A 14,498-nucleotide genomic window follows, 5' to 3' on the forward strand; every position below is an offset into this window, starting at 1 on the left:
CACGGGGAGGTGACAGCTGCCCGGGGCTGGGGCTGCCCTGACTTGGGGGTAAGGACCCTGCCAGACCCTGCCTGCCCAAAGCCCCTCTGTGTGAAGCTGCCCACCTGCAGCTGTGTGAGGATGAAAGCACTGGCTACAGTGTGGTCAAGAAGCAGCTCCAATTACTCACAAATACTGAGGAAGCACTGATATAAAAAACATCATTTCTGGTCAACGAACACTACTTGTAGACAGCAAACAGAAATTTGAAATTCTACAGTATACATCAGATTTAACTAGTTTAAACAGAATGATGAAACCAATAAAGTTTATCTCATACTTACCTAAAATGTTTGCAGTTCATAGGTTCTTCAAAAGCCAGTTCTATTACCAGGAATGGCAAAAATGCTGTTTCTGAGATTTCTAAGGGATTTCTGCATTTTCACTAAATGAAACACTTCTGAAGAAATGTCTTATTTCCCTTTTGAAGAACAGTTTCCCTTTAGAGAATCAAAAATCTATTGGCCAGTATTACATTTAATGTCATTTATATATTTATAGGGTTCTGTAGGGAAATATGGAAGTTGCCAGCTAAAACTTTGAAAAAAAAACCTCCTAAAAAGAAAACAAATTTTCAACCAAATTTTCTAAGAAAATCCTGCTTTCCAATTACTCAAAATGTCCTTTGGAGACAAGAGCATTTACTTTTGTATGACTGGACGGCATGCTAATCTTACCATAAGAACATTATTTTCTATTCTTATGCAAATATATTAATGTATGTATAGTCAAAGCTGTAAGAGGTACCTTCATCTTTATGTTGCCCCAATTCTGGCATGCTGTACATTGTTCAAAAATACCATTAAATATCCATCTCCTGTTCATATAAACTCCATCACAAAATATTAAAAGTCTCTATTAAGAAGTAGGACCATATATTTCTGCTAATATGTATTATGTCTAACCTATGTGCTATGTGTCGTATTAGCTGAAGCTCTTTCAGTGTTTTGGTATTCAAAATTTCTTCCTTGTGGTATTTGAACTTTGGATGTCATGGAGAATACACTGCCATGGCCACTGCTGTCTTTATCAGGACTCAAGTGCAAAACTATGCTGGGCAGTATTTCCTTCAGAGTCTTCTGGAAAACACAATAAATTCACTTATGGCTGTGCATTTTCCTTCTTCACAGCTACAAATGCCATCTATTAATGTCTGCTGCTGAATTGCTGTTCACATTTTGGGTAGAGCAGAAATTTCATGTCTTCAGAATCATTGTGGACACCTGCTGCTTCTGTTCTTTCCAAAAGGGTTTGTTATTGTCACTCTTAGTAAACTTTATTATATGAGATTTTTGAATGATCAGGAAATTTTCTTGGTCTTTGCTATTTTATTTACTAATAGTTATTTTTCAGTAGGCAACTCCTTTCATTCAAGGCTCTTTCTCACCTTTCTCACCCAGCCTCCTCAAAATACAAAGCTCTGCCTCCCTTCTGCCCTCAAATATTTAAGTACAACTTCCACAAAGCCCAGACATTGTCAATACTGTAAGGATGATCTGTTTTATGTGGTGTCATTAATGATGACACTTCAATCTGTGAAAGCCGAAACAGACAAATATCCAAAGCAGCCCCTTTGGCTTCCTTCATAAAAAGTGTGTGAACTAAAAAGTAGCAACATGTCTGCACTACAGCTGGAAAAGCAGCAGCATAGGGATTCAAGAAAGCTAAAGTTGTTCTTCCAAGAGTTACTAGTGCTGCACGAAAGAAGTTCCATGATCCCACCATCTCATTTAATTCTACTTTCAGCACCACTGCAGTCTGAACTACTGACTCATTTTACAGAAACAATAGCTTCAAAACTAAACAAAACCTGACACAAGACCTTGATGAGATAGGGAGCATTAAGAAAGGGGGAAACTTGAGGAGATTCCTTTTCATGCAGCAAAGGAAAGCCTCATCTGGCTTTGTGTCAGTCTTCTATTGACTAATGTGGATGATAGAGTGATCACCAGGTTTGCCTAGTTATACACAGAGGTGTGTGTGGGGGGTGTAAATGCAAAATAGGCACGTTTCTTACCAGATGAACAACCTTAACAGGTAAGTTAGTCAGATAAATTAACTTCTGGACAACCTGCCACAGGTTCAACATTTGAATATTCATCCCACTGTTCTGAACATCTCTTGTTTCATCCACAAGATCATGAGCTCAGCACTGGAATCACTGAAGGAAATTCTATTGACAGTGCAATTCAGGAGAATGGATTATACAGCAATATTGGTCCCTCTTGCTTTAAACTTATGAATAACTAAGAGCATCATTCTGGTAGTCTTGTCTCTTTCAATTTCCTATTGCTAGCTGCATTATGAAGCTTCTCTTTGAGAGGTTTATGAAATTCTTTCCAAAGCCATTTTTCTTTTCATCTACATCCTTTCCTCAAAGTTAAGATGCCGTATCTAAAATTAAAAATGTTGTCTGACATATGGGTCTCGCAAAAAAACATATTTGGAAAGCAAGATCTGAAAAGACACATTTAACTGTGTAGCCACTGAGTCCAAGATGAATCAAAACCCCTAAAGTTAGTTTTTTTATAATGAAATCTTTTTAGAACTTCTTGTTGTAGAACCCTGTTAAAAACTCTGCTGAGTGAGTTTTAACATTTTTGACCATAAGATTTCATTTTTCACTTAAAGTTGAAGAGAAATGAGCCAGTTTCTTTATAAAGAGAAATTCTAAATATGGAATAAAGGAAGACATTTGCAGCAGGAAAATTTTTATGTATTTTCAATCAGACAAGCTATGGGTAGCAGATCAAAAAAAATAGTTTTTTCCATATAAACTTCAAAATCTGTAGCTACTATCGGCTAGTTAGAATGCAATTCATCTGCCCTTCGAAAATAAAATGTGCACCAAGAAAAACCAACCTCTCCTAGGCTGCCAGCTAAGGTGCATCCATACTTCAGGGGCCAAATTATAGGAGGAAAGATGAAAACAAATGTGGATAGAAGCTAATGCAGTCTTCATAAAATAAACAACCAGATGTTCTAATGAGCACTACAGAGAGGAAAGCACTGCCACAGGTCTTTGGAGAGTGACTTCTTCCCTAAATGGAGTGCAGTGCTGTCCACTAATGGAAAAGTATGTGCTAATGCCTGAAAATCCCCCAAAAGGTGCAAAGCAAGAGGTTTGGGTGTCTCACAGTTTGACACTGGCAAATAAACAGATTTAGATCAACTGTGTCCTTTGGTTTTAGCATACCCTTAGCATTGTTCAAAGGGTACTTACATAGTCTTTAGACAGTGCTTCTTTGCAAAACACATTACTGGCTTTATTAAGCCATGAAGTAAGCAAGTGCTTCATAGACTTCACAGTCAGTGATTTTAGGCGCAATGCAAAAATTACTCACTGAAATTCTTCAGCCTATGTCTTGAGGCAGCTCAGGTATAATACCATTTTATCATGTCAAATAAACCTCAATTGCCTTTAAATGTTTCCTTTTTATATCCCTAACTGGGAGCTGAGAAGATTAGACAAGATTTCCAATACATAATTGCCATCTAGCTCTAAGAAGAGACTGCTTGTCCCATACAATTTGGATCCTCCAAAATTCAGTAGCTGTGCATGCCAGCTGAATTCTGGAGCATAGAGATGACATAGAGGTGTGGTTTCCCAGGTGCCCAAAAAATTAATGAAAATGTTCCCACTGATTTTGATAATCGAGGTCCAAGCCTTCTGTGGAAAATCTCAGGGAACCTTTATTTCCAAATTGAAGACAGTACCTTCATGAGATTTCATTAACAGATTTTTTAAGTCAGGTAGCACATACTAAAGCTAGAAAAGCATGAAAAGGGCTGTATAACCATCTTTCCCATTCAGGAAAAAGTGGAATAGCATTTTGGAATTTATTGTAAAGAATTATGTTTCAAATATTCTACAAGTTACATGTGGAGCTACGACTTGGACTAGTTCCAGCTTGCCAATTTTCATTAGTAATTCTTCTTCATCAGCAGTCAGAGTGTTACTGTTCAAAATATTCCTTACTTCTTTGTATGATTACAGAGAGGTTATTAGGAAAATAAGGACACACAGAGAATGTCTATTTTTGTAAATGCAAATGCATACATTTAACATAGGCTACTCTTTGAAGGTTCTTGGTAAAGGTATCTGTAACAGGAAGCCTAGAACAAATTCTCCTGTAATATTAAACATGCAGTTTTAAAGGTTCATCACCACAGGGGCTTTATTCCAGTCTCCAACAAAATGGAATATTCCTTTAATTTCAGACAGACATTCAATAAAATGTATAAATCATTGCACTGCTGTTTTGCCACTGCCTGCAGGGTTGAATCAACACCATCAGACATCCTGTGTCCTTCCAAGACATGAGTTTTCTTTCACAGAAGTTTGCCTTTAAGAGGCACCCCTCTTCCAGTGAAAAGGGGCTGGGAAGAAAACACCAACAGCAAACTTCTTTCTTCCCCTAGGGAGCCCAAAATAAAACTGGTGTGCAGCACAAAGATACCCTCGGAGCAGGCCAGCATCTGGATCACAAAAGGGTATCTTGAGGAAGTCTTGACTTTCAAAGCCATGAAACAGCTAACAGTGAATTTATTGGTTCATGATTTAATTCATTAAGCTGGGCTACTAATTATTTCTCCATCTGGCTTCACACTAGTATTATTTATGTAGCAGCCATTTCTCTTCACCACTCATATATAAATAAAAGCCATAAATCTAGATGAATTATTCCAGTAAGAGTTTGCGGGTTTTTTTAAATTACTAATCTGGATGAATAAAAAGGAGAAATTATAATAAAATGCAAAATGTTGAATTATTTTATTTTATACATATTAATATTAGAATATGCATGTAGAGAGTTACACATTTAAATTGAGGAGAGGTGGAAAAGGCATCATGAGTTTAGACTCATGTTTACGCTCAAAGAGCACTGCAGATGGCAGGTCTCTGAGGTCCCATAGTCATCTTCAGAGTGCATTCAAAACAGAATGAACACAAAAAGCCCAAATAAACCACATATTGCCAAGCTGAATTTATCTGTTGCCTTTGTATTCTGCTTGCTGAAAAAATGGCTTTACCAGCAGCTTCAACTTACAAGAAAAATGTCATTTCTCCATAAAATTATGTTCTGCTAACACAAAAATGTAGCAAGGAAATATAATGAAATCTAAAAAACCAAAACACCCCACAAAAATCCCAAACCAAACAAACCCCAAACCCAAAAACCTAACAAAACGCTTTACATCTACTATTCCTCTTCCTTCCATAAATTACAGTTCACTATATCACTACCTATATATTTATCTTTCTATGCAGAAAGAAAATGAAAACAATAAAGTAACAGAGGGTTGGGGTTTGGGGTGTAACACGACTGTCCGGGTTTCCCTTCACACAACTCCATGGTCCTCTGGGTGTGAATCTGATCTTCTGTCTGAAACACTGTCCACTTAGGAGACCCAGAGATCCTTCCTGCCCCTAGTACTTTACTCTCAACAGTAGCTAGAGAGAGATGCTTGGATCCAAGGCTTTCAGCTTTCCCTCAGATTTGTTCTTTCTCCTGGTCCTGTCATCATCAGCCTGCAGATCCTCTGCCAGCCAGAAAATACTACAACACCTTAACACATGAAAATGTGTTCACTCCCAGCTGCTGTCCCAGCCAGTGCATTCTTAGCACCTGCAAACCTCTCACCACATGCTTGCTGCAGCAGTACATTTAATGTAAAATTGCATAAATTCTAAAAACCATAAAATCCCAAGCACAGTTCAGACAACTATGGAAACTGCAATCACAACAGGAAAGAAGGTAAAGGGAGAAAATCTTCAATACTCCAGTTACCTCTACATTACAACTTTTCTTTTCTTACCTTTGTAGTCCACTGGCTTTGCATTCTTTAGAAGTTCCATGCACCTTGTTTCCTCCTTGTGAATCTCCAGCTTCAATCTGCATTCTGGATGGACACCATTCACCTGTGTCAAATTAACAAACACGTTATGTCTTGAAACTAGAATTAAAATGCTTCATGAAGAATGCAACTACCAATAATGAAAGCCACAACTTTAACTGGCACAGGTTTCACCCAAGCACATGCTAGGCACTTTTCAGATTCGATGCCCATTTTAGCTTCTCACACCTTGACTTTTCAGAACAAAATGTTGAGATAATCTACTGGCTTGCTCCTGTAGCATTCATTTAGCTTTCTAGTGCATTCCTCAATATTGTGTCTTCAGATCTTTTTCTCCAGAAAAACTCTGAGTTGAAACTGAACCACGAAAGTAGACACATTTGCTCTTTTTCCCTTTTGTAGTAAGTTACAGAGCTGAAAGTTTAATACAAATCACAGAACATGAAAACTGATCAAACTTCATTCTCTTTGACACAGTAAATTCTACTTTTCTTCCCTTTTCCACCATGTATATTTTATCTCCTGAAGGCCCCAGAGCATGATTATTTGATTCAAGCAAATACTACACAGGAAGAAAATCCCACTGCTTAAAAATTAAAGCACTAATGCCTTTACTGGTTCAAAGCCTTGCCCCCAGTTCTTTGGTTTTCAGAAAAGTTTATGTCTGTGGGAAGAGACAGGAATGCAGCAGTATTGGGGAGAGAAACGAGACCCTGGGAAGCTTTACTGGGGTCAGATGAATTCAGAGAGGCATTCAGAGCCTCACAGAGAAACACATGGAGTCTGTAAGAGACTGCATGGGAGAAATTACTGCAGGAAGTGACAAATGGAAAAATTGGAAACATCAGTGGAGCTGATGGGACAGTTTGATTAGCTCAAATGAAATCACATCTTAAAAAAATAAAATGGGAATATGGAGTACTTCACTCGTCCTCACACTTGTAATTACCAAGAAAAATATGGTCTCTCTCCAAGTTTCTGTCTTTTTTTTCACATTTTTAGGAGACATTTAACAACAGAATCTGGTAATGATCTCTGATGCATGACACAGTAATGTTTTTAAAGTTATAATAATTAATTAAGCTGTGATTCTGGGCCCAAAACCTCGGATCCAGAGTTAGGACTGAGAGCCTGGTGATTCTTCAGTCTCCTTGTGGACAAACCACTTGCACAGCTTTTAAAAATACAGTTCAAGTTTATGAGCATAAAAGCAGGGGCTGTTATGAAAACTCACAAAAATCTGTCTCTTCTCTAAAAGTCTCATTTCACCATCTACAACATCAGAACCTTACTTCCTTTTCCATGTCTTTTCTCTGTGTTGAGTATTGAAATTATATGTTTCGAGTGCAGAATTCTTTTCCTTTCAAAGACACATATTTAACATGAATTAGGATTTCTAGAACTTATAATTGAAAGTATAGCATTATACTGAAAATACCTATGTTTTACTATGTATTATCTTTTTTGCAGATAGCTCCCATGTAGAATAAAATTCCCACGTATACATAACGTTTTTAATATCACTTTCCTTTCACAGAACATATTTTGGCTATTTTTAATTTCCAAGTGCAAACATTCAGTAACTGACAGTAGATTTCCTACTCATCAAGAAGGATTACAATTACTGGATCTTGGAAAGGAAGGTGCAGTAAATAAAAATGTTAGCTAAATGAAGGGTAAGTCAAAGTAGCTACCGCAATTCAGCAAGCTGCCGAATAAACAACTTCTTTTTCTGGTACTTCCAAAATATCAGTGATTAATAGCAAAGGTTAATTTGAAAACATACATTTGTTAGCACCCAAAGGTAGCATATTACTTTTCGCAGCTGGGCTGCCTGCTAACTAACTATACTTTGTTCTAATACATCCATTTCATTCAGATGGACTTCACAAAGCTAAAGAAAGAGATTTAGGGTTCCAGACTATGTGGCTCTGGCCACCTCCCAAAACACATCAAGATTTTGAGGGCATTCACCACTCTTTAGGACTTGTGCTCATCCATCTTTCCCTCTGCTTAACCAGCAGCAGGTTACCCTTTGTCACCAATGAATACAGAACCGTGTGTAAAGGCGCACACTGAGCTGGAAATACAGCTCAGGAGGCTCTCTGCGTTTTAAGCAGCTTAGCAATTTCTAAGGCATCTAAACCAGCAGTTTGACAGATAAACATTTCCTCTGACATGCAGCTTCAGCATGTTTTCCCGTTATACAGTAATAAAAAAATGAAAAAATTCTAAAGGGCTTTTTAATTTTTTTTTTGTGTGTGTGTATCATACTTCCATCAATGTAACTGACTTTTACAAACTACTTAAGAAACGCTTGAAAATATAAAGACCATAAAAGCAGGCGCCCTAAAGAAAACTTCAATATTCTGAATACTTTGTACATCCCAATCCCATTGCACGTATTACAGAGCAGTTGGTGATGGGGGGCTTTTCCCCCTACGATGACGGCCAGTGGCCTCTGGACCGCTCCCGAGCAGCGCTCCGTGAAAACTCTCCGCAAACGAGTGGTGTCCACCGGCTACGGGGAAAACGGGGGGCTCGGCGGGGATGGGACCGTGCCCGGCGGAGCGAAGCCGGGACGGAGCCGTCCTGGCGCTGCGGAGCGCCCGGGGCGCAGGCAGGGAGCGCAGGCGGGCAGCGCCCGGGGGTCCCGGCGGGGACTGCGCGCCCGCTCCCCTCGCGTTCCCCGCCCGGGGACAGCCGGAGAGCGAGCGACAGGAGGCACCGATGTCCCTCCCGGAGTGTGTGCGGCGGGGCCGGAGCCTCCGCACCTGCCGCGGCTGCCGCCGAGCCCCCGCCCCGCGGAGCCGCGGGGAACAGCCCGGAGGGCTCCGCACAGGCTTCTCAGGAAGGAGCCGTAGGGTCACCCCGGCCCGCGGTCTGGCGCGGGGCGAGCGCTCCCTTGGCCGGGCTGTGCGCAGGAGACTTACCCGCCGCAGGCTGCAGCAGAGCGAGAGCAGCAGGATCGGCAGGGTCCTCATGCCCACCGAGTGCCGGGCCCGGCGGGCTGCGCTCCGCGGCGCTCCGCGGGCCCCGTTCGAAGGCGGGGAGCGGGGTCCGGGTCCCGCCCGGCACCATAGGGCCCGGGGCCGCTGCCGGCTCCCCCGCCCCGTGGGCAGCGGCGGTGGCGGCTCCCGCACCTGCCCCGCTCCGGCGCCTCAGCTCCCGGCCCGACCGCGGCCGTGCCCGCCGTCGCTCTGCGCGGAGCTCCTCCTCTAACCCCCGGCTCCTGCCCGCCCGCGTCTCCCCAGCCCCTCTGCTCGCCTTCCTTTTCTCCTCCTCCCTCTCGCTGCCGCCGGCGCTCCCCCCATAAGAGGTGCGAGTCGGTGCCCTGAGCCGGGACGCCCGGCGCCCATCGCCGCGTCCCGCAGGTGCCCATCGCCACCCCCGGGCTGCTGCCGGGCACTGGATGCCTCTTACCCCTCGCTGCCCGCTCCCAGGTGCCGGAGAACCCCCTCTTCCCATGATACAAGCGCAGGGAACCTGGGTGCCTGTCCCGACTGCACGTCGGTGCCCGCACCGGGGTGCCTTTTGCCGGTGAAACAAGTAAGATCATCGAACACAGTCCCCTCAAGCCAGGCACATACGGAAAATGTTGAGGGGTGAGTGAAGTGATCCCTGGCAAGGTCAGTCTTACCACTGTGCAGAGCAACAGCTGTATTACTAAATGTTTTTTCCCCACAAGTGTTTTTTTTTCCGAGGTCTGAATAGAGAACCAAGAGTTTAAGGCAACTCCGTGTTACTGCCTGGCAGTTTACACCAGGCATGGATCTGGGTTTTGCCTCACGAGGCATGGAAAGTATGTAGTTAAGTGACATGTTAGCCCATGCCTTCTTTTACAGAAGTCGCCTTTATATGTTGGCTTTTAGCTAAGAATGAGAATATATTAGAGTTGCCTTTCCATTGACTTAATATGTGCTGTAATGTAAGTACTATGTATTAAAAGGGACTGAGGAGGCAGCATAAAACTCTCCTAAATAGCCTTATATCACCCAAACTAACCAGCTACAAGCAAAGCAAGGAGACTCCTATGAGAAAAGTTAAAGAGAATTTAGATTTTTTAATGCATATGCAAAAATTATTTTCATATATTAAAAAGAAATAGCTGATTATAGTATCTTTGACATCATAAAACAGAAATACTACAAACTAATGGGCAGTATTATAACCTGCATGCTGAGAGCAGAGGGAAATACTAATGTACAAAGAAAAACTTGTAGGATGGTATATGGTCAGGTAACAAAAGTATTTTCATTGTAACAGAAAATAATACCTCTTTGGATTGGCTTTGATCTGTATGTGACAGGTGGACTGAAAGGCCAGATTGCACCTACTCCTGACACAGCTGGGTTGCAGAAGAGACTGGTTATGCCATTAGCTCTGAGATTCCCAGGCAGGCTCTCAGGTCAAGACTCTTTGACACAGAGAATTGCACAGTGCAACCCCTCTGACTCCTGAGACTGGTGTCCGAGATTCCTCTTCGGGCTCTTGGTTGACACAGGCAGTCTGGATGTGCTCCTCACAATTTCTTAAGAGCTATCAGTCTTTCAAAAAAAACCAATCTCAAACCCATTTCTTTTATCATTCACAAGAATCCGATGGTTTATCATTACTGCAAGGCTTTGGAAAATCCTTCCCGTCTTCTCTCTTCAAAAGTTCTTTCTTGTGCTTTGTGATGTCTGGCATCCTGCTAAGAGAGCAGTTGTTGCCATGAGTGGAATTAATACATGCCAAGGCTCATCAAGTTCTTCAGCAATAAACCCCAGAGCAGTCCCCGTGCAGAGGAGCCACCAGCCAGGCTGTCCCCAGCTGGGCTGCCCCAGCAGCTGAGGACACAAGAGTTGCCAGACACCAAACCCCAGTGTTTGATTCTTCAAGCAAATGATTCATTAGGATGTTGAAGCTGAGTAGCCTGGGAAACCAATTAACAAATTACTGTTAACGTTCTGTGTAGAAACACTCTTGGGAACTGTCATCATTATTCCTTCTGTGGAATGACAGAAACTAGTATCTCAAGTATTAGTAGTCCTCATATCCTAGAACTAGCAAAGAAGTTTTGAAGCTTGCATCTGTTCCAACAGAAGATTGTACACAGTCAGACTTTTGTGATGTTTTGTTTTCAATGAATCAGCATTTTAGGTGAAAAGAAATATCTTCAGTTATTTCTCAGCCCTTTCCTCTGTTGCTAATCTCAGTGACTCTTTGACACGAAAGAGACACCAGTTGAAGGAGATTCATCAAATACTAATATTTTTGTTTATATATAGCTAAGTGGTTTTTTTCCTAAGAAGAAAACAAATTCTTGATGGATGAAATCCAGAAATCATGGTTCAAATTCTTTTTACTTAAACATATCACAGTTCAGTGCCCTATTATAGAGCATGTAGAAAGGAAAAAAGAACAAGAATGGAACTAGAACAGCTGTATAAATACAAATGAGACTGATACTCTTAATCAGCAAAGAACACATAGGTTTATGAAGGAACAAAGGAGTCATATTAATTTAGACAGAGTTGATTTGATGACATTTCAAAGAGGGGCCTGTCAAATTCAAAAGAAAGATTTTATGGAGGTATCCATGAGGCACAGAAGGACTGCAGACACAGGGTCCAAACAGGGATAGAAATTCATCACAATAGAGGTGGTAGAGAAGTAAATGCATTTTGGTTGAAATAAATATTATTTTGGATCAGCAGAGCCTGGGTATTCCTCAGAGGGCAGTAAAAGTGGAAATAGAAAGTTCAATGACAGCTAATGGACACAGTGGCAGGCAGTGCCAAGGTACAGCAAGTTCTCTGCTCTCACTACACATTCAGGACCCAAAAGCTTTTCTTCAGTTCCAGTTGTTGGAAGAGTCTGCCTGCCAAGGAAAGGTACCTGCCAGTAGAGCTTTAAGTAACAAGTACTTGCTGTCTGGCTATAGGTCTCTTCAGAATCCTCTAATACACAGTGCTGGCAATAAATGGCTGATTTAGACTTTCCATACTGAAGCAATGACACCAATCCTCTTTGAGCTCAATTCGTATTTAAATTGTTTATGGAGTTCAAGATGCTTTGACAATTTGTATTTTACCCACAAATCCTGTTCATGTCCCATGTATAAAGACTCTAAAACCATTGCTTTCATTGTTTAAAAGGAGTTTTCTTTTTTTCAGTCATCTAACAATTACTGCTTGCATAATGCGTAACATATAGTTGCCAGAAATACCTGAACTGCCTGAAAAACTTTGAAGGGTTTCCCTCAAAGTATGTGTACAAGGCATCCTGGACAATGTGCCTCCTGCAAGAGTGGCTGTCTCTTGAGCTGCTCAAGCTGTTTTGTGTGTTTTGAGCCCTGCTTTCCATTCCACAGAGAGTTTATGTGGAATGCTGTACTAAGTCCCATTGCCAAAGGAGTGCTCTTCCTAGGTCTTCACACTTTTCAAAGACACTAGGTCTTCATCAGATATTCCTAAATCTCCCAAAGGCATTCTCTACTGTCATCCTGCATTTTGTTAGGTTGTTTGTTTAGATTTTTTTTTTCCTGCAGCCCTACTACTTAAGGAAAGATTTCATCAGCCTTGGAAAGTGATTTTAGAAAGGGTTTCCAGGAAAAAAGGATTGTGACTAATGTATGTGCAGTTTGGATCTTTTATACTGGAGAAAATTAGAGTTCTGTAAAATTTTAGCATCAGTAGCTATTAACATGATTGTTCCTACTGAGCCTCTCTCACTGTTCAGATGGAATACAACAAAGAAGGTTCCAGGCCTGAGTGAGGCAAACAGTATGTGTGCTGTTCATGACAAAGGGATTTCAGACCTTGGCAGCCTCCAGGGGATGTGTGGCTACACCACCATCCTCTGAGAAGCAGCACAGTGTGCTACTGTCCATCCCCCCACATCAAATGTTGTAGCTGCACTGAGAAGATGAAATTCAGATTCTCTGAATAAGCAAACGCATCAGTGTATTTTATCTGCAGATCCAGATGGTGTCTAGAAGTTCTTCTATGTATTTCAAACTTTTGCCACCATTACCAATTGTCTTATGTCCCCATAATCTCCTGAACCCTGCATTATTTCCTAGGCAGAGAAGCAACACCACGCAGACAGAGTTTTCTAAGGAAAGGCTGTCCTCAAGTGTTTTCATTCACCTCAGCTGTTTCATTCTCCTCCCTCTGAGCATCCACAACAGTACCCTGCTGTGTCTGGGCATGAAGAGTAGCCTTATGATGTAGCTGAGGGTGCATCTTCTAGCTGTGAGGCTCAAACTGTAATGAAGGAGGAAGTGTATTCTCTGTGATGGGAAAAATATATATTTCCTTTTTTTCCTGTCTCCTATATCCTCTCACAATCTATGATATTACATAGATTCCTTACTGTGTTATATATGCTACGTGGACTCACTTTGTTGGGAATTTTTATCTGTAGACTTAATGAATCATAGCCATAGCTATGTTTTATTAAGTATATTCTTGTCACCTCTGCATTATAGGTGAACTGACACCACAGAATGTCTGTCCAGCTCTGTTTTCTAGGCAAAGCTGGATGTTAAAATTCATATCCAGAGAGTCTTGTATCTGCAAATAGAATATGTGAATGGCAGTGTAGCTGTACAAAACAACAAACCGAGCTCCTTTAAAAATTACTGACATTGTCTCTAACTGCAGCTGTCCTCATGGAGAAGTGTGGAAGGTGTGGAAAGGCTTTTCCTGGGAGGGTAGTGATGCACATCAATGGAAGCTGCACTCCCTGCCTTTCACCTGGGTGTGCTATGCAGAAGGATGGAGGGGGAAGAGCTCAGCTGCACCCTCCTTGACAGGCCATGTGCCCACACATCTCATGTCTGCTCTACTGTCCCCTTTACTGCAGCCAGTTTTGAGCTCTGGCTGTGCAGATTACACTTTGTAAATTGTTTTGCCTCAGGCATTAAGGTCACACCTCCTGTTGCTGAGTCCTTGGGTGAGGCAGACACTCTTCCTTAGGCTTTCTGAGCTGGTACAAGCACCCAGTTTGGTTCTCCCCAGCATGTCCAGTATATGCCCTCTCTGACCCTGCTGCTCTCCAGCTTCTCTCACAAACACAAAATGCTTTTGGCAGTGGCCTGTGAAATGGCAGTTTGCCAATATCAGCACACCAACTCCACCCCAAAGCAGAGATTCCCAACCAGCAACAGTGACATGGAGAACCCTCTGGAATGGTCTTTCTATAATATGCAAGTAGCTTGGCTACACAAAAAGATTTTTCTGCAGATCACAAATATGAAGAAATTCAGTGAAAACAAAGACACTTTTCTGGTTTGTTAAGTTCAGGCCTGTTAAATAGCTTGTTTAAAGTGATGTCTGTAACTGTGAAATCCTCAGTCAGAAGATGGCACAGGGACATTTTTCACCAAAGACACAGAGTGTAGTCTACAGTACTTGGTGTAAAGTATGCAATTTTGTTCTTTCTCTCTCAAATTTAGAAGACTTCCCTGTAATTTCGAAAGAGTGAGAGAGATCTCTTTAGTATAATGATCTTTTTCAATTTCTTGGCCAGGGTATTCAGTTTTTCTGATTTCTATTATACTCAGACCCTTTAATACTTATTATACTCATTAAACTAATAGGCATTCATTACAT

At 41.6% G+C, this 14,498-nt stretch overlaps 1 protein-coding gene across 2 annotated transcripts in view; it reads right to left on the reverse strand.

Moving 5' to 3' along the window:
* VIPR2 (vasoactive intestinal peptide receptor 2) overlaps nt 1-9,403 on the reverse strand; it is a 51,721-nt gene extending 42,318 nt beyond the window's left edge. The window contains exons 1-2 of one of the 2 annotated variants that reach the window (XM_048328518.1): nt 9,322-9,403; nt 5,860-5,962 (exon numbers count right to left, since the gene is read on the reverse strand). In XM_048328518.1, coding sequence (XP_048184475.1) covers nt 5,860-5,962; nt 9,322-9,366 — 148 coding nt within the window. In that variant the 5' untranslated portion in view covers nt 9,367-9,403. Of the gene's footprint in view, nt 1-5,859; nt 5,963-8,831; nt 9,081-9,321 lie in introns of those variants that run through there. The other variant, XM_048328441.1, reaches the window with a different exon arrangement.
* Between the last annotated feature and the right edge of the window lie 5,095 nt (nt 9,404-14,498).

Source organism: Corvus hawaiiensis, chromosome 1 (assembly GCF_020740725.1).
Source record: "Corvus hawaiiensis isolate bCorHaw1 chromosome 1, bCorHaw1.pri.cur, whole genome shotgun sequence".
Classification (NCBI taxonomy): domain Eukaryota; kingdom Metazoa; phylum Chordata; class Aves; order Passeriformes; family Corvidae; genus Corvus; species Corvus hawaiiensis.